Below are 27,903 nucleotides of genomic sequence, written 5' to 3' on the forward strand. Positions count from 1 at the left end.
TTAGAACAGCTCAAGTGACCAACCAAAGAAAGCAATACTGCCCATTTCCTTGTAAGTGCAAACATTTCGGTATGTTAGGTCCACATGCTTCTACATATTAAGTATTTAACATGAGTAGCTCCAAGAACTATTCTCTACATAGCAGAGGACTCCCAAGCCTTTCTCTCTGTGTATATAAAAAGGAATCTTTAAAAAAAAAACAAAGGAATCTTGCCGGGCATGGTGGCACACGCCTGTAACCCCAGCACTCCAGAGGCTGAGGCAGGAGGATTGCTGTGAGTTAGAGGCCAGCCTGGGCTACATAAAGAGACCCTGTCTTGAAAGAAAAAAAAAACCCAAAAAAGGAATGTTTCCAGAGGAGAATTTTGCCACCATCATACCAAGGAAAAGGAAAACATCCTCCCATGCTGCCTACTCAACGTGGTGGTCTCTTCACTGGGAAGAATGTTAATGCAGTTAGGTAGACTTTAGAAGTGGGGAAAACATTCCATTCAGTAAAAACAGCAACAAAAAAATAGAATTAGACTGATGTTAACTGGAGCTTGTGCTGTTTCACAATACACACACACACACACACGCACACACGCACACGTTCCCTATTATCCTAGACTACTAGAAAGGAATGTGACTTTACCACTTCTCCATCTAACCAGTGGTGTGCCGGAGCACACTTCACTCCAGCTCACTGGAGCCAGTTTTTACTCTTCTAGTTTTGTGAGCTAGTTCTTGGTTGGTAGCCTGAAATCAACTATGGTAGAAGTTTTACACTACAAAACTGGCAAAACCCGTCAAATCAAAGATTTATTCTTGCTACCCCCATAACTGTTTTGCCAGCTTGCCTCTGAATCAGAATCTAACTTCGCACCTCATAGATTCTGCTCCCAAAATGCAAGGGATGTATAGGAGCACTAGGCTATACTTAATGTGGCCTCCTCATTCCTACTTTAGTGCTTTCTCCATGCCCCCCATGTATAAGGGCAGAAGCCAGCTAGGAATGAGACCTGGTTTATGTGCAGCAGGCAGAAATACTGTCACAGAAGCCCCTTGTCCTCTGAGATGCACCCTGGCAGAGGCACATGTTGAATCCGGGTGGTTCTCATTCTTGCCTTGTATAGGAAGATGGTAGGTTATGGGACTCACAGTTCTCCACTCTTCCAGGTGACTACACAAGAAACAGCCATGGAGAGTAACCCAGAAGATGGGGCCTACATAAAAGGGCTCTTCCTAGAAGGTGCCCGTTGGGACAGGAAAACGAAGCAGATTGGTGAATCTCTCCCCAAAATTCTCTATGACTCGTTGCCCATCATTTGGCTGAAACCTGGGGAGAGTGCACTGTTTCTGCAGCAGAACATTTATGTGTGTCCGGTCTACAAAACAAGTGCCCGTAGGGGTGTCCTCTCCACCACAGGCCACTCTACCAACTATGTCCTCTCCATCGAGCTTCCAACAGACAGGCCCCAGAAGCACTGGATAAACCGAGGCGTGGCCTCCCTGTGCCAACTGGACAACTGATGGCATCTGCCTCAAAACAGAAAGTAAACAGCATTTCACTCTCCACTACAGCCCAGCCTTCCTTTCTTGAGAGTCATATAACACAATGATGATGGTGATGATGATGATGTTAATGTTATATTATCTGGGCAATTGCTGTGAACCAAGTATTTCACAGCACCCCTATAAAGTAGATTATTACTATTATCCTCATTGTATGGCTGCAGAAATGTTACATAGATAAGTAAATCAGGCAGCTACTAAAGTAAAATTTGAACATAGCCACTGGGATTCAACCTTTCCTATGGGTATGGGGGAGGGTGCTAGGGACTGAACTCAGAGCCTTCACCCTGAGCTACGTCACCAACCACCCTCCTTTTTTAGTGTGTAAGAGTCCTGCTAAATTGCCCAGGCTGCAATCCTTCTGCTTCAGCCTCCTAGTGCTGGGATTACAGGTGTGCACCACCATACCCAGCCCTTGCGAGTTTTGTTTTTTATCTGTTATTTTGCTGCAGCTGTCACAATTTCAATCACTTCTTTGCCCACATGGGCAATCATCAAGGCTCCTCAGAGGTTGAGAGGGTCTTGGGATAATACTTTTAAGGCTCTTGAGATATTTAAAATATACATCGTACAACAGTCTTGAGAGGTATTATCTCCATTTTACAGATGCAGAGTTCCAGCTAGTTAGTGGTAGAACTGGGACCCAATTGCTTTTTCTATTAGCCCACATCAATGGCTAAAGCTTCAGGAAGGCAAGATGAAAGAACTAAATTTGTTGCAGCCCTATCGTGTGCCAGGGTTTGAGTCCAGGCCTTAGACATCTCACTTGATCCTATATACTGGGAGTGATTGTCTGTCCCTCTGGAGGCTCAGAGAAATTAACTTGCCTAAGATCACTGAGTATTTCTTCACTTTGTACAGCCAGGTTTAAGAGCCCAGATGTGTCTGGCTCTTGCATCCTTGCATTTTTCACTTCCCCATATTTTTATTTTGACGTAAGTTTCTGGAGGAGAGGGGTGCCTCCAACTTCTTATGTTCAAGAAATTGCAATCACTAATCTCTCCCCAGGGCCACCTGGAAGACTCTAAAGGGAGATAAAAATCACATACTTGATATAATCTTCACTCACTCACTCATGGAGCTCTTTGGCTCTAAGTGGCTTCTCTCAGGGTGTTCCACTGGTCACTACACAATGACCAGACACAAGGCTTTGTCTTAATGTGTCTGGCCTCAATTCTCAACCTCTTCACCAGAACAAATATCCTGACTTGGGATCTTTGGTTTTTCCTGAATGGGGGGTAGGGGTGGGGGTGGTTCTGAAGACCAAGTAAATGTGTTCCTGAAAACTTCACTATGACTTTTTTATGGCATGAACCAAATTCTGATTGAGGACTGTGAATTCTGAGATCAGCAAATCACTAAAGTGCAAGGGAAATAGACTACCTGAATCTTGCAGCAAGGCAATAAAGACAGTGAGGAGAAACTAATCTACAACTTAAAGTAACTAGCTTAATAGATATTTTTCAAGAAAGAAACAATTGAACAGGCATGGTAGCACACACCTGTAATCTCAGCACTTGGAAGGGTGAGGCAGGAGGATGCTCATAAATTCGAGGCCAGCCAGGGCTACACACACAGTCCACAGCTGGCCTGAACTATGTACTGAGACTCTAGATCACAAACACAAAAAAAAGAGGATCGGTGTGGGGGCAACTTTATCCAGAGTGGTGGGGAAAAGATGAACAGATAGTGGGGACTGCTATTTCATTTCAACTAAGATGGTGAGTCATGTAGGATGAAAAGATGGTCAGGATCCCACACCCCCTCACCTTGGATGGTGGGTAAGTCACACTGTGAGCTGTAAAAGGGCTGGAAATGAGAGGGCTTCTGAGAGAACAACTGAATTTTAATTACAGTTATCTAACTCCAGCTTCAGCAGTGAAAAAACCTAAGGGAGGCCAAAACCATGTCATTTCTCAGGGGTCAAGAGACAGAATGTTTCTGTATGATGAATTACATTTTTGTAATTTAGAAAATTTCCTCCACTTTAAAAACAAAGATTGCCCTAAATTTGAAGTCATTTTCAATTGCGCCCAGTGTGGTAAAAAATGTCTCCTGTTGGGAAACAGCAATATGCTCTTCAGAAATTATGATGAGTTAGAGGCTGGAGAGTCCTGGGGAAGAGACGGCCAGAGATCAGCTCAGGAGAAGCAGCAGCCCTGCCTGTAAAATAGCTCAGCAAATGACATCAGACAAAGCTGGTCAGCAAGCCAGTCCTGGCTCTAACACACCTAGCTGTTGAATAAACAGCTATTATCCAGTTCTTCTCAATGATGGAAGAAAAGTACAGTGAAGGAGGGGATTTACAGAAGGTCAGTTCTACCTGAAACGGCTGAAGATGGGGGTTTTATTGTCCTTGAGAGAAAAGAGAGGGAAAATGCTATTAAAAATAAAACAGGTTACAAAGAAAGCTTGACAGTGAATTGATGGTGTTGCTACTGAGTGACAGAATATGCATCTTTGCAAAGGAGGCTGGAGACATAAAATTCCTGGCACATCGGAGATACTCAAAGTTGCTTGGTAATTAAATGGACTTCTACCACTGAGAAGGCTGTGTGAGAAGGGTGCTTTCTACATTCAGTAGAGCAAGGCAAAAACTGCACATCACAATCACCTCAAGTCACTTAGGAAGGGACTGTCCTGGAGATGGGCAAAGCTACGTCTCATTTGGTTCATTCCAGCCAGTTTTTTTCCTCCATTGCAGGAATAGATCACTACCTCCTTGGCTGACCACCAGATTAAGTAGTTGGCTTGAGTTCAAAGAACCTATATTGCATGGACAATACTTTAAACGTCAGAAGCACTTCTGGGCATGGAGATGCTTCTACAATGAGACCAAAGGACTGGGAGATTTTTGTCTCCCTGTTCAAGCCAAACTGAGACAAATGCTCACTGAGTGGCCAACACACCTGCTAGCATATTTACTTCTTTCACCACAGAGTTATGGCTGCAATTGTGTGAAATATTTACGTGCTATTACTCCACTGGTACAATATCATTCTGTTCTCTAAGTCATCCCCATCTCTGCAATACTTACCTTGAGCATAATAAAGTATGCTCCTGCTCACAGGAGGCAGCTTCCCTGGGCTGCTTCTCAGAGTCAAAAGCCCATTTGAAAAAGAACACAGAGACCAAAATTGGTAGAGATTTGTCTTTACTAGTGATACCCGCTCTCTTTGAAGTTAAGACGTAGTAACACTGACATACAAATAACTCGCCAAGGATTCTCATCTCTGTTTGCTCCATTTCTGTTTAGATATAATTTGAAAACTAGCTCAGACCTTGTACTTTTCAGTTATGTTAAAGAAAAATACAATGAAAGCAGTAGGAATTTCAAGGAAGTTTTTTCAGATCCTAAGTCATCTTAAGTAATCACAGGCTTTAAGAGAAATAAACACATTTACTAAGGCATGCACTTTTGTGTATAGGGAGGGGGAAATTGGTGTCTTATAAAATTTCCATGGAAGGGCCGGGGATTTAGCTCAGTGGTTTCGCCGCCTGCTGCGCAAGCGCAAGGACCCGAGTTTGGTCCCCGGTACCAAAAAAAAAAAAATTTCCATGGAAAACCATGATCAATCTAAAGATGTGCTTTTAAGGAATTTATCTGGAAATTGGAAGAATCAAAAGACCACCCAAAAAATAAAAACACATACAACAACCCCAAGTTGTAAGAAAATATGTAACTTGGAGGAAAAAAAAAACCCCTCAAAAATATTCTGGGTCTGGTACATGTTTCAGAGTAGCCACAAAAACTTCCAGGAACTAGCCTGTTCCTTCGCATCAGCTGATGGGTGGTGAATGGGGTTCTCATAAACAGCTTTATTATCTTTAGCCTTCCTCCAAGCCCTCAGTCTTATTTCCAAAGGTGACTGCAGTGAGGATGTAAGGTCCATGACCTCTAGGGTTAATGTCATCTGCTCAAGCAACAAGACCCTGACAAGCCCTGGGGATGTTGAGGCACGCATCATCATTGTGAGGAATAATTCTGGGGGTCTGAAGAAGATATTTGAATTTCTGCCCCTAATCAAGGAGAAGGGCTATTTTATCTGGCTTACATTCAAGATCTAGTTGGGTCATCATTTTCATATACTTGCTTCTGGATTAGGAAACTTCATCATGAGACATGAGATACACTGGTTTGGAAAGTTTCCTCAGTTTCTCCTGAGTTCGAAGTCCCCGACCTCGTAGTGGGGTGAGGCCCATTGGAGGTAGATGAATCTGAATCACAAGAATGATGATATTAAGAATTCATACTCATTGCTCTCACCTACATTCTTTGAGGATTTACTAAATACTATGCTGCTGCTAAGTGCAAAACTACCACTGATTAATCTTTGTAATATTTGCATTCATTGATCCTTACAATAAATTCATAAAAAATATTACTCCAGTATCTATAAGAAAGAGAAAATGGAGGCTCAGAGAAGCTAACTTGCTCAGGATTATACATTAAGTGGTGGAACCAGGACTTGAACCCAGATCTGTCTGATTCCAAAGCTTGTGCTCTTCTCTGTATATTGCCTTAATGGAGGAAATTAATGGTCACTGATCACACAGCAAGACAGGAATCCAAACAAGGGAGAGGAAAAAATTACATGTGTGTACAAAGATATTCAGTGCGTAGTGGAAAATTGAGACCAACGTCGATGCCTCCGAATAGAGAGCTGAGTAAATTATGGCTATGATGGTTAATTTTATGTATCAGTCTGATGGGGTCAGATTAAACATCATTTCTGGGTGTATCGCTGATGGTGCTTGTAGAGATTAGTGCCCCAGGAGCAGACTCAGCAGACTGCCTCCCAGTGTGGATGGCACCCTCCAACATGCTGAAGGGAGGAATTCCTTTTACTACCTGCGGGGTTCTCGGAGCTACAACGTCTACCTTCTCCTGTCCTTGGACTGGGATTTTAGCCCCCTTGGTACTTGGGCCTTTGGGCTCTTTTGGGTCTCCAGCTTACAGATGACAGATCATGGGACTTCTCAGCCTCCATAACTGTGAGCCAATTCCTCATAATAAATCTTTTTTATATATACCCAGCCACTGATTCTGTTTTTCTGAAACACCTCAATATAATGGCACATTCTTACAATAGCACACAATGCAAACATTTAAAAAGATTGAGGTAGAACTGTATGCAAAGTTGTTCAGAGGAGACAAAGTAAAATATGTAGGCAGTAAAACAGTATGCCTAGAATCCCACATATGTGAAGAATATATAAATACATATATGTACATATATATAATATATTACCAAACGATTAGGTTGAGCCAACACAGTATCAAATTGCTGCTTTTATAGGTCAAAGAGTTGAATATTGACAATTACTTCCAATATAACATAAATAGCGGTCACCTCCATGGGGTGGGAATTTTTGACAAGTTTCACTTTCTGTTTTATGCATTCCTTTAATGTTTGTTTATTTGTGTTTGTTGTTGTTGAGACAAGATCTCACTATGTAGTTCAGGCTAACTTGACCTTGCTATGCAGCCCAGGCTGGCTTCAAACTCAAGGCAATCCTCTTGTCTCAGCCCCCCAAGTGCTGGGATTACAGGCATGCACCACCATGCCTGGTTTCATTCCTTTAATGTTCGGACTTTATTCTTTTAGTAACAACACATCTGCCTTTTATGATAAGGGGGGAAAAGCATTTCTATAGAAAAGGTGACGGTCAAAAGAGAAAACTATATATGTGAGCTGGTTTTCCTTTGATGTGTGAGAAAGCTATACATAGATGAGAAATCAGGTGTGCCCTGACATCTTAGTTTGTCACGATGGGTTGGTGGCACGTCAGGGTAATTTGTTTCCAACAAGCCTCCTACAGGTGCTCTCAGCTTGTTGGCAAGCTCTAGCCCTCTTGGCACACATTCTTGGAGATAACTCGGTTGGCAAGCATTAAGTACCCACCACCTCTTAACAGAAGCGCACTTACCGGCCTTGGGTAAGGAATCTGGTAGTGCAGTCCAATTTCAATCCTGGCTGTGCACTCATCTATACACTGTTTAATCAGGTCTGTGTCTGTCAGCTATTAAAAGGGGAAAACAAGTGAGGTTTTCATGTATTTCTAGTGATACATAAATACAGGCATACATTTTCCTAAACTTTTGTTGCTCACTAGCCAGTAAATTAAATATTGATACTTTGAAAAATGTAAAATAATTTAAAATTAAAATTTACTATGGATTAAACTTTTAAAATACTTAAAATAGGTAATACATACACATGGTAAAAATAGTTCAAATAATACCCAAGGATATAATGATAAGACTAAGTCTTCCTCTTACCCTTGTCCCCCAATTCCCTTTCTTGGGGACAGTTTATCAGCAGTTTCTTGTGCATCCTTCCAAGGATTTTCTATGCGCGCATACATATATATATATATATATATATATAAATTATATATATAGAGAGAGAGACTTAGCTTTTTTCTTACACAAATGATAGCTCACTTAGTTCTGAGCTTTTTTACTAACATAACTTAAAGATCTTTGTGTATTCATATATCCAGAGCAGTCTTATTCTTTTTAAAAGCCATAAAATTCCAACGTAAGACTTTATTACAATTTAACCAATCTCCTACTGATAGACCCTTAGGTTATTTCCAATGTTTTGCCATTATATTATAAACAATTCTGTTAAAGATGTCTCTGGAATTTTTCTGGCTCACATGCAAATACATCTAAAAGATAAACCCTTAGAGAACTTCTAGGACAAACAGTATTTGTTACATGCATTTTTTGATCCTCACAGTATTCCCAAACTACTTTCTAGAGCAATGATGAGTTGAGTGCCAAAACTGCAACCTAAAGCCCACTTATTTACCTCAAAGTGCCAACACTGCAATTAAACCTGAATAGTGAGGTTTTAGTTTAGAAAAAACTCATACATTAACATCTTTTGTTCTAAAAGAAAAACCATGTGTGCCATAGCTCACCACTGTTTGCATCAATTTCTATTTCCACCAACAATCTGTACATTTATATTCCCACCAACACTGAATGACAATGCTTCTTTGTACCTTCCCCATTTTGGTTAACTTTAAAGTTAACCCAATTGTTTTAGCAAGTGTTATTCAGAAAGCCACTGAGTAAGATACTAGAGAATAATCTACGTGTTATTAATAATCTACATGACAAGGGTAAGTTCCATTGCTCAGTAAAGGGAACAAAAGAGCTTTTTAAAATCTCAAAGTAGGGCCGGGGATTTAGCTCAGTGGTTTCGCTGCCTGCTGCACAAGCACAAGGACCCAAGTTCAATCCCTGGTACCAAAAAAAAAAAAAAAAAAAAAACCAAATAAAATCTCAAAGTAGTCAAATTGTGGTAGTCTATTTTCATGTAAAGTAATAAAAAGTTCATCTTAAAAACAGCCAAGTAGGAGAAGGGGAGAAACTTTCATTCCAAGGATGGAAAATGAATCAACATGTGGAATGCTATGCTTGCAACTGGGCCTCAAAGTAGAGCGAGAGAGGTTGGGGGTGGGTGGTGAGTAGGTGACTTAATGGTAGAACACTTCTCTAGGATGCATGAGGCCCTGGGTTCAACCCCAGCACTGAAAAAAAACAAGAGCTAGGATTGCATCAGCCTCAGATGATGACACCCACAGCTAAGACTGGGCCCACGTGGCTTGGAAATTCCAAGGGAGTTCCTCTCTTTGGTCCCTCTCCGAGTAGAGGGGAAGAATTCCAGGAACAGCAATGAAGAGAATCACAGCTGAGTCCCCTGGGGCAAAGGCTCAACTTTCTGACCTCCGTGTTTCTCAGAAGCTACTACTCTGTTATCCACATTGGGAATAATTCCCAAGTTCCCATTTGTCCACTGGAATTCAGAACAATTAATGATATACCTTTGGATTATTAAACTCAGTGGAATTGAAGTTACAAATTGTTTACAAGATGTGATCAAAATATACAGTGAATGTCTAAACTTTCCAAAACTTTATTACAGGAAAAGGCACATTTGCCCTCAGTCCCCCTTGAATTAGCCCCTCTTGCATTTGAATATGAGTATCCCATAGCTCTTACCATTTTCTGAAGCAGTTCTGGAGGCCCTTTTTCCAGAGTGTCTTTATACAGTTAGATTAAAAGTACAGTGAGTGACGTTGTGGAGTGTCATCCAACAGAAAGGCAGGCTCATAAAACATTACAATGTGTCTTCATCCACCTTATTCACCAGATCTGGCACTATGTAACTTCTCTAGCTCTTCCCCAAAGTCAAAATGACCATAAAAGGTAAACATTTTGAAGTGATTCAGGACATCAAGGCAGCCAGAACAGCACAACAGGGCAACCCTCATGAAGGAAGACTTTCAGAACTGCTTCAGAAAGTGGCAAGAACAATGGGATGTATTCGAGGAAAGGGATTATTTTGACAATTAATGACATGTATCTTTTACTGTAATAATTTAAAAATAAAACAACATTCATTGTACTTTCTGAGCATACCTTGTATGTGTGTCTGTGTGAGGGATTAGGGAAAAAAGAAAACCCCTTAACAAAGATATGGTTAAAGGGTGTGGAACTACTGGGGCTGCAGCTGTCCCTATGAATGAGCTTAGCTAGAATACTCCAAATTTAAGCAATCCTGGGCTCCCTGCATGATTCTGCCATATCCACATGCCACATATACTAAAATTAAAATTTTTCTTTAAATGAACTCTCTCCTAAGCAATACTATTTGTGAAATTTTGGTTTGATAATCTCTTTGCCTTCAAATACCTACCAACACAAATATGTACCTTAACATTAGAAACTAGTGTACCATCTCTGTGTGCCCCCAAATAATTTCATGTACCATCAGTGGCATGTACACTGCCCTCTAGCATGTACACTGTCACCCATTTTACCAATCCGAATAGAGGCAAAGAAGGATTCCTGCAATAACCAAAAACCTAGTCTTGAGCAGTCCTCAGGTGAATAAGTCTGCAAAGGTTTAATGGGCACATACTATGAGGTCTATGGTCTCTGCTTTCAACTATCAAAGCTACTACTTGTGCAGAACAACTCTAATACATGAAGCTACAGAAATGGAACAGTGGTATATAATTAACAAGAGCAATGACTGCTATATAATTCTGAGTAAGTGGCCACCATGGTGTTGGGAAGAGCAGAGGAGTTGAGGAAGACTTCCTGGAGTCAACTGAATAAAAGTATTTGTAAATATTCATTAATTCAGTGAAATAAGGCAGGTCTCATGGAATATACTAGAAAAGCGTAAGACATTGTCTGTGTGCTCCAGGAGCTGATAACATGGTTGAAAAAAATGATCCCAACACAAAAGAAACAAAGACTAAATAAGTGTATGACCAAATACTTAGGAGTCTCCAAACATTTTTATCACTTATTCCTTTCAATAAAAAAATTTCTGGGCTGGGGATTTAGCTCAGTGGTTCCGCTGCCTGCCCCTCAAGCTCAGGACCCAAGTTCAATCCCTGGTACCAAAAAAAAAAAAATTTCTGAGCCCACAGCTCCCACATGTGTACTTTTATCAATTTATCAATGTATTAATTTGTAAATTACAGATGCTTATGATGGGGTTATAGCCTGATAAACCCACTGCAAATCCAAAATACATTTAATACTACACACCTAACCTACTAGAAATCATAGCTTAGCCTAGTCTACCTTAAACACTTGTATTAGTTACAGTTGGGCAAAAGCATCTAATATAAAATCCATTTTATAATTAAGTGCTGAATATCTCAAAATTCAAAGTATAGTTTCTACTGAATGCTTACTGCTTCTGATCCATTGAAAAGCCAAGAAATTACAACTCCAACCATCATAAGGACTATCTGTATACATGCACTAACAAGTTCATCGTTAAGTATATATACAAAATAGATATTTTAAGAATAAAAAAATAGAAATAGCACCTATAATATCTTAGTTCTACTTTTCAGAGGACTGTGTGTGTAAGGACCTCATGGAGTATATCGACTTCAGTTTGCAAGCACTGGTCTACAATAAGAAGAGAGACTGTGGAGAGGCTAGGGAAAGAAAGGTTAGAAGAAAGAGTAAAGCATGGGGGCTTCATGGATCCTGAGAGGGGGAGGTACTTTAGAAAGATTTCTTTGGCAGCACTTGTTTGAATTGTAATTTTATATCTTATATTTCTAACTGAAAAATCTTGTGAGGAATCCTGTCTTGGTTGTGCTCATTTGTATATCCCCAGGGCCTAGTCCAGGGTTTGGCACATGGTGGGCACTTGAATTACCTGTTTAATGAGGACAAAGAATTCCAGAGTGGTGACAGGAGCTATGACAGAAATGGGCAGGCTGGGAGGGAAGGCGCTCTAATAGATGAGTTCCAATTTTGGACTATTAGGCTGTGGTGAGGTCCTTCAGGTGGCTGCTTACAGGGCAGGGATGGGTGTCCGGATGTGAGAGGTAAAGCCATAAGGCGGCTGCAGGTTGCACAGTCCTCAGGGAAGAATGCTACCTTTAGAGGACCCTCTCTGGTGGGAGAGAATATGTAGAAGATAGGGTGAAAAGAGACAGAGGCAGAGGTCAGGGAAGAGAAAGTAGTGACAGAATCTTGTTTGGAAGTTTTATGGGGAAAACAGAGACCCATTGAGTCCATTAGATCAATGAGGAGGGTGAAGAGAAGTCAAGCGAGAAAGCCTCCTTCCATGCTTCATGCCTGGCCATCTTCCCAAGGGGCTAACAGCCAAAGCTTTATAGTTTGTTGGGATGGGTCAAACTGGCTCCCTGGTGTCTGGGTGTGTAGTTCCATTAAACTAGCTAATGGAGGCACTAATTTTTGTAGTCTCAAAGGGTAACTTAACTCTGTCAGCCAGAGGAGTTCAAAGCTAAGTTGTGAAGGGAAACTTGTGTCTTCTTAATGCTATTCTTTTCCCTCTGAATGGGTTTATATTTGGAGGCTTTGATGAGTTTATGAATTGGAACAAACATTACATTGCACACCTCCTGTGGGTGTGGCCGGCAGAGGGCACAGTGTGTGAGGAAGGACTTCTCTGAAAACTCCCATTGCCCTCACTCCTAAGGCCTTCTAAAGATGCTGAGCTACTTATGGGCTGGACTGAGACCTAGAACAAGTGAAAAGAGAAACTTGGGTTGAGTTTGACTTTCCAGGGGCTGGGGAAGCTAGTCTAGCTGTGCACTGGCTGCTTTCTGTCCCAGCCTGGGCCACTGCAACTTCTACTCACTCCTCTGCATTTAAGTCAGAAAAGAAATGAACTAGCACCAAAAGAAACTATTCTCCTCCTTGCAGTCTCCAATAGGGGCCTACTTACATTTTTGTTTTTCCGAAACAGTGTTCTAGCTTCGTTTAGTATGTACTGTTTTTCTTCCATGGTGTCTTCCATCTGCCCTGATGCCGCCTGCCATTTCCGCGCAAGCCTGAAAATGCTTCGGTAGAGGCTAAGAACTTCTTGTCGCGTTGCTGTTGTCATCTTCAGACCCACCAAAATAGACAGAATATTTGTGTAAGAATGTGATTTGACAGTAGGCAGATGTACATTTTTAAAAAATCAAGATCTTTAATTAGTCTAGGAATAACTGTTCTTTCTCAACAGATCTGTTGGATAGCACTGCCAGAATGGCATAAGAGAAACTCCAGTGATCTCGCAATTGGCTTTTTACATCATCCCATGGCTGAGGGTTGGTCTACCATGCTGTTTGTCAGAAAGGCCATTTAAAAAAACACTACAAAAACCAAAAATCACAATTACTATTCTTTAAAACCAGTCTCACCAGAATATCTTAGAAATGATGCTTTGTAGTGGTATTTAATAAAACTGTATCACTACTTGGGTACCTCAGAGAAGGTACATTTTGGATAACTGAATTTTCTAGTTAAGTGAGAACTAGAACTTAGTGTACAAGTTGAGAACACAAGGCCTCCAGGGTGTGGCCAGCTACATAAACGAGGGAACTTGGCTGGAGACAGTGGCCAAATGGACAGGACACAGTCCCCTGAAAAGGGAACAGTTGCTACTCAGCCAGCTCCTACCAACTAAAAACTAGGGCCTAATGATGCCAGATTTTCTGATAGCATAAAGTAGTTGGCAACCCAGATTTTTTAATAATATGAAATCTCATAAAGACTAAATCAGTATATTTGAAATGTCAACACCATGCAGGTCAAACAAAGTTAAGTAGGTAGGGCTCAGTTCCACCTAGAGGCCCTCAGGTTGCAATTTCTCTTAGTTCATCATAACCTTTTAGAAAATATTTCTCGAGAGTATTTATCTAATCTCTTGTCCAAAAAGAACTATACAGTAAGAATAACTGAGATGTGTTCTATACATGTACCAACTCTCCACAATGCATGTAGTTACTGTATTACATACTGAAAACATGTACTGATAAAAATTTTAAAAGAAAACTGTTCTAATGACTGAAGATCTTATGAATAATTTTTTTTACTCTGAAATATCAGCTTTATTTCCAGAGGATTTAAATGAGAATTGACCTAATTATATTTCCTCAACAAACCTTGAAGAATAAACTATGTATATAGTTGAAACTCCTGTTGCAGGGCGTGGTGGCGCATGCCTGTAATCCCAACACTTGGGAGGCTGAGGCAGGAGGATCACCACAAGTCCAAGGCCAGCCTGGGCTAGTGAGTTCAGGGCCACCCTGAACTACAAAGGGAGACCCTGCCTCAAAAAAACAACAACAAAAACCCCCAAAAAACCCAAATAAAACAAACAAAAAACTCCTATTGTATTCCTTCCAAATCATATTCCAATTCCTTTCTTCTAGAAGGAATTGCTACCCTGAACACTATCATGCATAAATATATATCATGCTATACATATAAAACTTATGCAACTTGCATTTTTGCCCATCATAATTTTAAGATTCATCCACATTGTCCCATGTAGCTTTAGTTCAGACATTCTCAATGCTAATTCAGGCTTCAGTATGAAGATATCCCACTACACTCTGTTGATATGCATTAGTTGTTTCCTGTATCTTTTTTTTTTTTTTTTGGTACCGGGGATTGAACTTGGGTCCTTGTGCTTGTGCAGCAGGTGGCGAAACCACTGAGCTAAATCCCCGGCCCTCTGTATTTTTTTTTTTTAACTTGTGTCAAAACCTCTGCCTATTTCTTTATTATTTACATTTCTATACCTAAAATTTCTGGAAAAATAGAAAAAAAAGTTCCTACCACTGGAGGGTTCTGCTTAGTCAGACTTAGAATAACGAATATTGTACTTCCCTCAACAAGAGGACAGACTGGGAAGATGACAGATGTGGTGAGTAACTAGCAGGGCCAACCACTTGCACTATCATTATGAGTCCCGAGCTTTCCTCAAACAGGCTCATCAGGACCGGAAAGCAGGCTGCTCCCTGCCATCTGGAACCATGATCCATTTCCAGCCTGAAGAGAAGGCGTGGTTCCTGGAGCTGACGTGCTTTGGGGTGGTCCTGCGCTTATTAGAATGTGGCAGCTAAAGAATGATAGGAGCTGGAAGGGGCTATGATTATTTAAGTATGCTAGGTGACTTCAAGGAATCACCTTATGCAAAATTTCTCTTTTGAAGATGATTGCTCCCTTCTACTTACTTTACCCTGGTGACTTTTCTTGAGCAATGAAGAACGAACCAAGGTTTAACTTTTGATGAAAACTTGAAAGCACTACACCCAATTCAAAGGTTAAACAGATAGAATTTATGTACAGCACCAATTCTAAAGTCCACGATGCTTCACAGAAAAAAGCTTAAAAGGAATTCATAAACAGCAAGAGAGAACATCATGCGTAATAAAAACCCAGATGAGATGATCACATTTTTCCTGGTAAGGAAACAGGTTTCTGAGTTTCTAGCTCTCCCTAAAACTCCATGGTTTCATCTGAAAATAAGTGAGTCAGTTCCTCTGAGGGGCAGTGACAGCTATTAATGATTGCTTCACTTCCCAGTCATTAATAGATGAAACTTCCTTGACTTCGAGATACTTGTAGTGGAAAGTGACGAAAGACAAGCATATTAAAACCACAGTAAACTTCTCCAAAGCCTGACTTTTATTGGTTTTCTTTCACTAATCTACAAACTGCTGCTTCAAACTCTAATTGAAGCATACACCATATACCATAATCTGATACATAAGCCCTGCAATTATGTTATTCAATGTAATAAGCAGCATTAATAATTGGTACTTAATAGGACTATTTTCAAAACACTTTAGTGTGTGCTTTGAAAACTAATCCTGACAGATTATGTTTCTCTCTTCAACATCAGGTGACCCAGAAAACCCAAGTCCCAAAGATTTCCAGAGAGAAGGGTCTAAAGCTGTATTCACCATTGAATACTATTGACAAATCTAGCCAACCACTTCCTTCCAAGTCTTGACAGAAATGGTAAGAAAAATGCTTCTTTTTGTTTTTGTTCTTTTCTTACTGTCCGTACCCCACCTCCCCAGTTATTTAGGAAGCCATGATTTTTTCTTTTTTGCCTTAGGGGCACATTCTCATTTTGTTCCCTCTTTCCTGAAGGCTTCTTCCTTTACTGACCAAACCCTTCAGTTCCCAGGGACATGGATGGCTCAGGAAATCCTTCACTCCCAATCTATACACACTGGGTTAGGTCTCCTGTTGTACCTTCCTATGGCTCTTGACAATTCTTCTTTGTAGCACTCATCATTCAAGTAATGGTTAATATCCATTCCCCCCAGTAAGATGCTAAACTTTATGGGGACAGTGACTGCAGCAATCCTATTTACTGCTAAAATCTTAGCACCTTCTCTGGTACATAATCAGTTTGCTGAATAAATGAAAACATTTCAAGCTGCAGAAACAGAATCAGTCATATACAAAAAAAATTTAAAGCTCCTTTCCTTTTGGTTTATATTTTTGTCTTTGCTCTCAGAGGGTAACACATTTAGAAAAACTGCCTTCTCCCAAAAACTGCCTTCTCCTCCCTGTGCATTTAATGGCTTGAAGCCACATTTATTTCTCTCAAGATTAATGCAAGAGGGGCCAGGGATTTAACTCAGTGGTGCGGTGCCTTGCAAGCGCAAGGTCCTGAGTTCAATCCCTGGGACCAGAAAAAGAAAAAAGAAAAAAAAAAGACTAATGCAAGGGTAGGTAACACTTTTCCTTCACTAGCGTCAGGGATTGATCTGAAATAATGGGGTCTGTTGGGAGTTCCCTTTGGACATTAGGCTGGAACATTCAGTTGTTTAGAGGGTCACAATCTGAACTGCAGTCTCAACTGGCTATGAAGTCTATTCCTACAGAACCTTTACAATTAAGGTTTTATAACATTTCCTCTGAGATTGACACTTCTTGAAATTCTTTGCTCCTTTCCATCTCCTTAACCCTTAAATCCCAGAATGAGGAAAGAGAAAATATGAGGTGTGTCTGGAAGGAAACATGACTGGAAGCTAGCCTAAAATCATGCCTCATCTGTAAACAAAGTGCTGAGATGAAATTCATTACTGAGTGTCTACCATGTAGAAAAGGCTGGCAGGTGCTGCTGATGGTGTTTTACCCTCTGATTCTAGTGAGAAGTTTCCCCTAATGCAGGTATCCCAAAATTTGGTTGGAGTGGTAATTTTAGAACTACACTCCACATATTTATTAGTTGTGACTATTTTAATGTGTATTAGAATTGCCCATTCAACCTCTGATTTAGATTCTATGTGACATAGTTTGCTCTAAATAAATGTATTCCAAAAATTTTAAACTGGTTTAAAATATAAATAAGACCAAAAACTGAATAATAATTCTGAGTAACGGTTTGGGAGCTACTGCTGTAAGGCACCCTGCCTGCTATGCTATGCTTGGTTATCTTGGTGGAGTCTTCTACTTAGAATCTCTTTTCTCCTGGCACTCACCTTACCTTGGAGATATTTACTACAAGCCTTTTTCAGAGCACCCTTCTCCCTGTGTCTATCACAACCAGCTACTGCTCTTTTACAGTTATTTCATTATGTTTTTTCCTTCTTAGTCTCTAAACTCCTGGAGGGCAGGGACTATGTTTTGTTCATTATAGTAACAGTAATAGCTACATTTGCTTTCCACTTAATGTGTGCCAGACATTTTATAAGGTGCTCTACCCCTAACCTCCACAATCATCATAACAATGCTATGAGGCAGATGCTACTATTATTCTCATTTACAAAGGAGGAACCTGATGTAAAGAGAGATTAAGTAACTCGTTCAGGGTCATAGTAATAGTAATGGGCAGTAATAATAGTAACAGGCAGGGCCAGGATTCAAACCAGACAGTCTGGAGTCAGAGCCCAGGTTGGTAATCACTAAATAGGTTGCTCCATCTCAATAAATGTTGTTGAATGTCTGTTGTTTGCTTTATTTTATTTTTTTTGGTACTGGGGATCGAACTTGGGTCCTTGTGCTTGCACAGCAGGTGGCGAAACCACTGAGCTAAATCCCCGGCCCTGTTTGCTTTAAAGAGCCCAGACTGTGTAACAAAGGGAACTAAACAATTTTAATCCCTTCCCATATAAAGAGCAAAGGAAGCAAATTTTTTGCACCTTAGTATGAATTACAATACTGTAGTCTCATAAAAACAAAAACTCTCAAATCCAACCTGCCCTTTCCCTTCTTCAATAATTATGGTACACATCAGCACTTCTAAAGACTGTGCCCCTGGCTAGACTGCTCCGCTTTTCATTCCCTGTGGCAATCCTGTCTCCTCTGATTCCAAGGGGAGCTGATATAACAGAAGAGATACTAGGGTAGGGGATCATTATATTGCCACCATGTCTGGAGCAATGGATGTCCCCTTTCCCTGTTCCCTACACCACCATACCACAGGCTTTAAGTCTTCCCTTCAAGGACCCATTAATTCATCTACTCAACATTTATTAAGTGCCCACCTCGGACCAGGCACATGGGGGTCTAGGGATATAGTGATAAACAAGCAGCCATTGATCCCTGGCCTCCTAAAGCTTGTACTGCAGTGGAAGAACCAGATGATATAAAACAAACAAACAAACCCCCAAAAAACAATTTCAGATAGTGATATGTGCTCCAAACATATGAAAAATGAGTTATTTTAGGTGGTCAGTGACATTTCAGCTGAGTCATGATGGTATGAAGAAACCTGCTAAGGGGAAAAATTAAGTGGAAGGCAGAGAAGGAAGAGGAACAGCAGGAGCAAATTTCTGACGTAGGAAGCAACTTCAAAGATTAATGTGAAGGCAGCAAGACCCTTTATGAGACGAGGCCATAGGTCAACACAGTCCAGCACCAGTTGGGAGGCTGAACCTTGCAGTGTAACAGAAAAATAAGACACTGGCAGATTTTTGCCCCTTCTTTTTTTTTTTTTTTTTGGGTACCGGGGATCGAACTCAGGTCCTTGCGCTTGTACAGCAGGTGGTGAAACTACTGAGCTAAATCCCCAGCCCCTAAAATTTTTAACTTAAATTTTTGTTTGGGGTTTTTTTGGTACCGGGGATCAAACTCGGGACCTTGCGCTTGTGTGGCAGGCACCGGAACCACTGAGCTAAATCCCGGGCCACTGGCAGATTTTTGTAAGTTGGAGTAACAGTCTGCTTTCCATCTTCTAAAATGTGCTGGACTCAGACTACATCATAACCGCTTATGATTCTACCACTCTTACAGATGATAGAACATGAGTCTTGTCTAATGCCACCAAATACTAATTGACAGGAAAGTCAGGATCAAAAGTCTCAAAAGCTGGATAATTATTTGTCTGACTACAAGCTTTTTCAGTGTTTTTATTTTGGAGTCAGTGATGAGGAATCATAACAGGCAGTGGTCAATCTAAAAGAAAAAAACCTAAATACCCACTCACCTTTCCCCTGCTGTTAAGGGTGTAAGTACTATAAAGGGACCTGGGAAAGCTCCAGTTAACTACTACATAGGGCACACCAAGGTGCTTGGTATGCTCCAACCTAGTTTTACAGGCCAGTGGAAGGACCTGCTAGTTCTAGGGGCCTCATCCACTTCACCACTTTTTCCTCACCTCTGGGACACTCCTCCTCCCTTTTGGAAAGCCTACTGAAGCATGAACACTTAGGAGTTTAAGAGCAGAGATGAAAATTCCCTTTCCCCAGATGGAATTTATAGAAGTATGACTCCGGTCTTAGGAATGTCAAAATTCCACATGTTAAACTCTCATGAGGCTTTGCCTTCTACTGAAGAAAAAGTGGTGCAGAACAAACAAGAGATGGGACCGAAAGAGGAAAGAGGACTTGATCCTGACTCTGAAGCCCTGGAGGTGAAGGGGAAGACCCCTTTCCATTCTTTTGAAGAAAGACCTGACCTTAGGTGGAATTTGTTTTTCTTATCACAACTAATGATTGCAGTGTAGCCGAAATTTCTCTCAAGTACTTTATAATTTGGCCAGGCAGGGTATGTGTGTGCAAGTGGGTGGGGGTGGAATGTGAAATCCACCCAAACAAAATGACTGTTACATCTACTGTACACTAGCACACATCTGTGTCCTGGTGCCCTGTCTCCTTCAACCTAGGTAGGACTCCTCCTTGCCACGTGAAGGGCGGGCCCATCTCATGCAACTTTGCCTACCTGCTGCTTCTCATCCTTTGGTTTTTATTACTTCTTGAGGGGTGACTTTTTCACACAGAGACTGAGTTAGTGCCCCTGCTATGTGGAGCCCTGGTATCTCTAGCACATCCCATCATAACTCTATTGTAGTTTTGTCTGGCCTTTCTTTTTCATTGTGGGGGGGGGGCTAAGGGGAAGACGGGACTGAGTCTCATTCATTACACTCCTACAACTAGTACACAGTGGAGTATTAATACAGAATAGTCATCAGTAATGTCCACTCTCAATCCAGGACACATGCAATGGTATTTGGACATCTCTCTAGTGAAGATCCCAGAGCACTTTAAAAGTAATCACACTTTTGTGCCCTAAATAGAAGAGAACGTCTGTTTGGGTTTTGGGCATTTAAGTTTTCCTACATTTATAAGGATATAATACAAAAAATGAACTTATGAGCTCTGGGTGAACAAACCGGTTTTAATCCTGACTTAACTTGACGGTGCAAATTATTAATCTTTCTGAGCTTCAGTTTCTTAAAATGTAACAGAGGTAACAACAGAACCTTCTTCAAAAAGTTGTAGGAATTACTTACACTTCATTAAAACACTTAGTGCTAGGAGCCAGGTATAGTAACACGCTCCTGAAATCCTAGCACTCTGGGAGGTTGAGGCAGGAGGATCACAAATTTGAGCCCGACCCAAGCAACTTAGTAAGACCCTGTCTCAAAATAAAAAATAAAAAGGGGTGGAGATATAGCTCACCATGAAGGCTATGGAGAAACAAACTAAAACAAAAACACCATCAGCTGCTTAGCACTAGGACTTCAAGGGACAGGCTACCTGCCCAGGAGGAAATGAAGGAATAGCGAGGCCTCCTTTATGTATGCTAAGTTCGTCTGTAGGGAAGGGAAAAAAGTACATGGTCTGTCAGTGAATTTATTGCTTTGTGGTAGTAATGGATTTTCCTAAAGCTGTTTCCCTCTGATCATTAATAATCCCTGTACAGTAAAAGGCTATTGTTCTTCAGTATGAGTAAATAACCCTGCTGGAGACACCCCTTATCTTCAGACCACAGCACATACTTCTTACTGGAAATACAATGCAAGTGCCAACACCAAAGGCACGATCAGGCTTTCCTTCCTACTTTTCTTCCTTTGTTTCATACTCTTTGGTTATCCTTCAGAGCACTTTTCACCATACACAGTGTCCTATACAATATCATTGTCACTGCAATCGAATAATCTTCAAATGAAACGGTGCCCCCACACATACCTGTCCTTCCCCTCCATCGATCAACACCTCCCCACCCACACACACCACGGACTTGTTTTCTGCCCTACATTCAGTTTTGGTTACTGGATTCCAAAAAGGAGAGAGTAATGCCACATAGTTTTGTAAATCTCAGGATATGCTTGTGGGGGCATACTTAAGCGTTCATACCACAGCTATTCTCTGAAACAGCATCTTTTTACACAGAAAGTGACAATATGGTGTGTCAGAGATGCGGGCAGGGAAGACAAGGTAGAGAAGGAAATGCTATTAGGTTAGATTCTATAATATGAAAATTATTCAGAACAAGAGGCAACATCAAAATACTAATATCTGAAAGATTTCGAAGATAACTATCTCAAACAAATCACAGGAGGCAAACACCCTTCTAAATACAGGTGTGTCTCAACTTGCAATGGCGTTAAATCCTGATAAACTCCTGATGAGCTGGAAACCTCTCAAGTGGAGATAATGTAATACACCTACTTACCAAAGATCACAGCTTTGACTGTTCACCTGGATGGCTGACTGAGAGCTGCACTAGTGCGCTCCCCAGGTCCACCACTAGGAAGAAGTATTTATTGTACTAATATTGCTAGTGGAGGGAAAAATCAAACTTCAAAGTATGGTTTCTTATGAACTTGTATCACTTTCACATCACTGTAAAGTCAAGAAATCGTAAGTCAAACCATTGGTAAATTAGTTGGGAACCATTTGTGCACTTTTCTTTTTCCCAGGACCAGGGATCGAACTCAGGACCTTGCGCTTGCTAGGCAGGTGCAGCGCCACTGATCTAAATCCCCAACTCTCCCTGTGTATTATTACAACACTGAAGCATACAAGATTATACCTGTGGAGCTGAATTCCAATCAGACCATTGTGACCAAGATATATCAAACAATGTCTCTGCTTCATCAGAGACAGAAATTCTAACTGGAGATCAAGTTATGGTCCCTCAATTCAAAAGAAATTGAAGTACCTGTTTTCTTATCAGCATACTTATTATTTTTTGGTTTTTTTGTGGTTTTTCTGGTACCAGGTATCAAACTCGGGACCTTCCACTTGCAAGGCAGGCGGTGGAACCACTGAGCTAAATCCCTGGCCCTTATCTGCATATTTTAAGAGGCAAAGACAAGATAAGGGTCAGAGGTGGTACAAACCAGTTACCAGAAGCAGGAGGTGTCAGAGATGACTGGGAACCGCTGGAAATTGGCCAGTGCTAAACCAGTCATTCGTAACTCCCTAGCCAGAATCTTCCATTCTTCATAACGACTAGGAAAGTCAGAAAGCCAAAACACTAATTTACATTCCTGCCCTGTGATAATCTTCTAAGAAACTGGATTAGGAAACTGGCAAAAGGGCTTTGGTTACAACATTAGATACAGCTGGGGCTTTCTAGCATCTGACCCAAGATCTAACTGTTAGATAACAACACTGCACAGGGGACCATGTCTTCAGAATAGTTTCCAAGTTCTACCTTTCAAATAACTATCAAGGGAGCAACCTTCCTGACCTGTAGAGGTACCGGAGCTCCTTACTAGACCAAGCCCTTTCAGAGTAGGAGTAATGACTGCCCATTTTTGCATGCAGGGAATGACTGGCACCCAGAGTACCCTCAAATTTCTCCAGTCCCGGGCTGACCAAAAGGCTGTGATGGAACTGTTCTGTCTGTCCAAGACGGTAGTAGACATTGGAGCTCAGCATGATGGTACATTCCTGTAACCTCAGGAAGCCTAAGGCAGGAAGATTCCAAGTTCAAACCCAGCCTGGGCAACTGAGCAACACCCCTTTCTCAAATATAAAAAATAAATAAAGGGTGGGAATGTAGCTCAGTGCAAAGGTCCTGGGCTCAATCCCTAGCACAGCCAAAATAATGCTTTGAGCATTTGAAATACGGTATGTCTGGGGAACTGAACTGTTTTATTTAAATAGTCATATGTGGCTTGCGGCCACATAGGGACAGTATAGCTCTAGACCAAGAATTAACAATCAAATGCCCACAGGGGTCAGCCAGCTAGAGAGCAAAAGAGAAGAGGCCTTTTGCACACTTGGGGAATAAGCCACATTAAAAAGGGAAAGCAATTCTATAGCTCTAGTTGACTCTTTGTTATGTTACGTAGCAACCTCTGGGAACCTCAGGCTGTTGTCAAATTGTCTTGATTTTTCAAATGAAGGTGATAATCTGGATTTTGCGTCCAATTTTTAAATGTTGGCAAGCAAATTAAAAGAACTTACTTTGTGGGTTGAGCAATATGTTTGCAGGCAATATCTGTCTTGCCATTTTGCAACTTCTACTCTGTGCTGTTGGTCAGTAGCAGATGCAAAAGTGAAACCCAAGCCTTCTTATTCTTTTTGATACCCTTTCCACTATATTATGAGAATGACCATAATTGTGGTGGCATTGGCAGGAGCAACAGAAAGAAAAACCCCTTTGTCAGAAGATACTAAATTCTATGGCTGATACCTTATGAACACTGTGTTCCTGCCCAGCCAAACCATGTTAGAACCTATGGGCAAGGGTCTGTACTAAGAGCCAAGAAGACAAAATTTTCCATGAGAAAGTCACACATGCAAATAAACATTTATGTAGGAAGTTGGATTTTCTGGAAAGGACACAAATTACCTGTGCACGAGTCCAAAAGCAATGATGGCTGGGAGAGGAGGGAGGAAAGAGATTTGAGTCAGGCCTTTGAGGATGAGTCTCACAGATTATGAAGGTTAGTGCCATTATTCCAAGATATAAAGGGACCTCATCCTTTTATCTTTGAGGTCTTGTCTATTTCAAGAGTCTCCTTTGCCAGCTTTTCCTTCTCTGAGCAATCTGTAAATTTTATGAGCCTGGGGGAGTTTGGGAACCTTCTTCCAATGTGATCTAGAAATAGTTCACATTTATTAGCCCCAATTATGACCTTTCCCTTAACTTTATTAAACTTCTCCATATCTTCTTTTGGATTGTTAATGGACTTTTCACACTTACTCTGATATTCCTTTCCAAATTGTTTTCCCTTAGGAAATCTCTCTCCCACACACTTCACATCTAATACTTCAGCAAGTCTTGCAAGTTGATCCTCCAAAATATATTCTGAATCAAATTCTCTTCATTTCCACTGCGACGACACTTTCAACACTATCAGTCATCTCTCCCTTGGCGTATGGCAACCGCCTCTTATCAGGTCTGACTACCCCTTCTCTATCCAGCAGCATGCGTGATTTTTAAAAAATATCCATCAGGTCAGCTCACTATCCTTCTTTAAATCCTTTGGTAACACAACAGCCAAACTCTGCCCTTGGAAAAAGGCTCTGATCAGGTCCCACATCTCCAGCTTCATCACAGAACATTTTGCCCCTTTCTGCTTCAATCTCACTGGCTCTCATCTTCACTTAAACAGCTCATTCCCTGCTTTTCCTTCTCCTTTCTTTTAGGGTTCCCCCCAGTGGTGGCCTCCTCTGAACAGCCCTCCCCCACGTCTTCTATCACTTTACCCGGTCTTTGGAGAATATTTCTCACTTGTTGATACTTATTGGTTTACTTGTTAGCTCATTCCTCTTCAAATGAAATGTTAGGGAGCAAGGCTTTCGTCTCATTCTCAAGTTTCGTGATCGACGGAATTAACGCAGCTGGCTCTCTCTTAAGGGTCTTCGTTTGTGCACAGGGGGGCTAAGTTTAGACCGACCTCTCGCCCTGGAATTGCTCCTACCATCTTCCATTTACTTTAAAGGATCCAAAAGTTTCAGAAATGTCTCAAGATGGACCCCAAACCAGGCCTCCCCTTCCTGGCCCACGAGCCACTTCCTTGAGGCATGGCCCTGAGGTCAGTGGCGATGACACCGCGCCGTCCTCGTGAGGCTGGGGTCACAGAAGCGCGTCTCTTAGCAACACCGCACCCGCACCCCCACCCCATCCTAGTCCCTGGGGAGCCAACCCCTGTCCCCAGTTCCCCGCGCCTGGAGTCAGCACCTCCATTCCTTACATTCACTCTGCGTCAGTCCTGCCTTCCCCCACCCACAGATGCGCCGCAGGCCCTAGCGGGCCCGGAGGAGGCGGCACCGGGACTTGTGCTGAACCCCAGCCCACCAAGCACCGGCGGTCGGGTAAACCAGGCCGGACCAAACCATAGGGAGGACTTCTGTTGGGAGCATTAGTTCCAGGTCAGGGGTAGTCTAGAGCCTTCCTATAAACTTTCTAATCTACCTCATTCTCCGCCGCATCCAACAATATTGGCAACCTCATCTTCTCCCTATTTTTCCTTTACTCCTTTGTTGTCCTTCTCCCCCATTCCAATCAAAATATGGTCCAGCTCAGCTCCTCCCAGCCCTTTTTTTTTCCCGGGCGACGTCTTTGCCCTTACTTGGCGACAGCTTCGCACGTCTTTGTGTACGTCATGACGTAAGCATCCACCCGTTTCCCCCCCCCCATTATCCCTCCTGGAGCTGGCGGCCGGCGGGGTTACCGGAAGTGATGATGCAGGAGGCGATGGAGGGGGCGGGGCTTCGGGGCGGCCGCCGCCGGTGGGCCGCAGATGAAAAGGAGGCGGTGGCAGTGGTGGAAGAAGAGGCGGCGGCGGCGGGGCTAGGGAGCTTGGAAACGCAAGCGGGGATGGTAGGTGGTTTGGACCCACCGGGCCGCCGTCGTTTCCAGAAAGGGTTTGACTGGAGGAACCTCTGGAGCAGCTGTGAGTTTGGGAGGGAGGGAGTTGAGGAAAAGGGGGGAGCATTAAGAGATGAAGGGGCGGGGGTGGGGTTCCTTCGAGAAAAGAGGGGTGGAAGGGAGAAGTAGAAATCAGCGCCTTGTCTGGACTGGTCCCTCTGGAAGAAGAGGCTGTGAGGGGAGCCTGTGGCGTGTCAGCCGCAGGGCTCAGAAAACTTACCTACTGTCTCTGCTTCCTAACCGCCAGCACCCCTCAACCCAGGGCCTGGGGTTGTGGGGCCGGAGCTAACCTGGAGAGGGTGCAGACTTTAGTCCCAAGTCCCGGGTAAGCGCTGTGAGGTGGGAGCCCAAGGGGGAGGTGGTGGATGAATCTCCAGTTCCCTCCGCCCTCATTTCCCTCCCCACCCCCATCCTTCTCTAATCGTTAACAGCCTAGGAATTAAGGGGCTCAGACCTGAAGGCCTTTCTGTGCACCTTTGCTGTAAGCGATAACCATCTGTGCCGGAGGTAATGGGGCTGGAGGCTTTGCCTGTATCCTGTGTAGGAAGTGGGACGGCGTGATAAATGTATTGTTTTTTCCATTCCCCTCATCCTTCCCCACACACCCCCCTCGTTTCCACTTTAATTCTCTGTGGCTGAGTGGCATTCGTGGACCCCTCCTCCTTCCGCCCTCTATGGCTCTTAGTACCTTGGTTACCTCTTTTGAATTTGGTGTTCAGCCTCTATCCCAGATCTTACTGAAAGCTTTGTAATACTTCACTTACAAGCTGTATCACATTGGGAGTTTCTCTCTACGCCTCTTAGCTCCAGATTATAATGAACATTTTATTTTATGAATACTGGAATTCCAGAGCCCTTGCAAGGAATCCTGAATGGCATCATGGCCCAAGAATCAAGGTCTCTTGCTCTAAATACTTTATGTGTGAGAATTTACATGTTGTCAACTCTTTGCAAATGATTTGATGTTAGTCTAATTTTGGATTTCTGTGTTTCTCTCCACCCACACTTCATGATGCACTTCAGAGAACAGAAAACCCCATATTACTTTTTTGTTTCTACAATTGGACAATAGCTCTTCTATCTTTTTCTCTATTTGTGTGACCGGCACACAGGTTTTCAGTGACACAATCGACTGGGGCTGATTTTCATCTTATTTGTTTAGCGGATTCTTTTTGTACACGTGGTCTTAAATGAGACACTGATGTGTTTTGTATTTTAAAAAGAATACAAACCAATAATAGATGTGAAAAAAATTGAATAAGGCAAAGATTAATTAGGAGAAATTCTTTGTTGATAGTTTGTTGGTTTAAAAAAGAATCACCAAGTAGGACTGCTCTCTCCTATCACGGATTTCAGAATGAAGTGTAATAATTCCTGTTTTGGTGTTTATTTTTGTAGAAATCTTGTCAAATATGAAACTGTCTTAAGAGATGGTGCCTACATTTTAGGACTCCTTTGATTACAAAGTGTGCATAAATCCTATCTATCTGTAACTGAGCTTGATAAGCAAATTGCTAGACAATTATCATAACAGATGTTCTTCGATGCTGAGAAAAGTCCTGTCCTATTTATCAGGGCTTTCAGGCCTGATAAAACAAAGTCTTTAATGCCTTGATTGTACAAGCAACTGTGGTTAGGCATTTCACAGAAATACAATGAAAGCATGACTACTACTCTTATTAATAAGCTCATTAGTTGGCTATTGAATAAAAAGTCCAAAATTCATTCAGCAAGCATTTACTGGCTACTAAGTGCTGGCTGGTGTTTTGGGCAGTGGATGTACAAAGGTTAACACAAGCAAAAGGTCTGTTCCCTCAAGGAACTTATATCAGAGTAGGGGGTGGAGACAGAAACAGATTTTGATTAAATGCTAAGGAAAGTAAGTGATGTGATAGGAAGTGTTTAAGGGGAATTCAGTGGAGAAACACCTAGCTGGGTGTGGTAGGTAGTACACAGCTATAATTGCAGTACTTGGG

At 41.9% G+C, this 27,903-nt stretch overlaps 2 protein-coding genes across 16 annotated transcripts in view; one reads left to right on the top strand and one right to left on the bottom strand.

Moving 5' to 3' along the window:
- The window catches only part of Dnah3 (dynein axonemal heavy chain 3), a 173,084-nt gene extending 167,960 nt beyond the window's left edge, over window positions 1–5,124 (top strand). For all 7 annotated transcript variants that reach the window (XM_087208876.1, XM_087208877.1, XM_087208879.1 and 4 more), the window contains one exon: window positions 1,159–5,124. In XM_087208876.1, coding sequence (XP_087065002.1) covers window positions 1,159–1,512 — 354 coding nt within the window. In that variant the 3' untranslated portion in view covers window positions 1,513–5,124. The remainder of the gene's footprint in view (window positions 1–1,158) is intronic.
- On the bottom strand, window positions 4,692–26,309 carry Lyrm1 (LYR motif containing 1). Of its 9 annotated transcripts, none has more exons than XM_004855881.4 (5): window positions 25,472–25,646; window positions 23,903–23,930; window positions 12,804–12,962; window positions 7,486–7,578; window positions 4,692–5,772 (listed from the first exon to the last, which is right to left on the bottom strand). In XM_004855881.4, exons 1-5 carry the CDS (start codon window positions 25,486–25,488, stop codon window positions 5,656–5,658), a joined length of 414 nt encoding a protein of 137 aa, XP_004855938.1. In that variant the 5' UTR covers window positions 25,489–25,646; the 3' UTR covers window positions 4,692–5,655. The 9 variants fall into 9 exon arrangements, with proteins under 9 accessions (XP_004855938.1, XP_004855941.1, XP_004855943.1 ...); XM_004855884.4 differs by lacking the exon at window positions 25,472–25,646 and adding an exon at window positions 25,251–25,398; XM_004855886.4 differs by lacking the exon at window positions 25,472–25,646 and adding an exon at window positions 25,238–25,385.
- Between the last annotated feature and the right edge of the window lie 1,594 nt (window positions 26,310–27,903).

The sequence above is a fragment of the Heterocephalus glaber genome, unplaced genomic scaffold, assembly GCF_053883595.1.
Source record: "Heterocephalus glaber isolate CG9 unplaced genomic scaffold, H.glaber_assembly_v1.0 deba00000943, whole genome shotgun sequence".
In the NCBI taxonomy this organism is placed as follows: Eukaryota; Metazoa; Chordata; class Mammalia; order Rodentia; family Bathyergidae; genus Heterocephalus; species Heterocephalus glaber.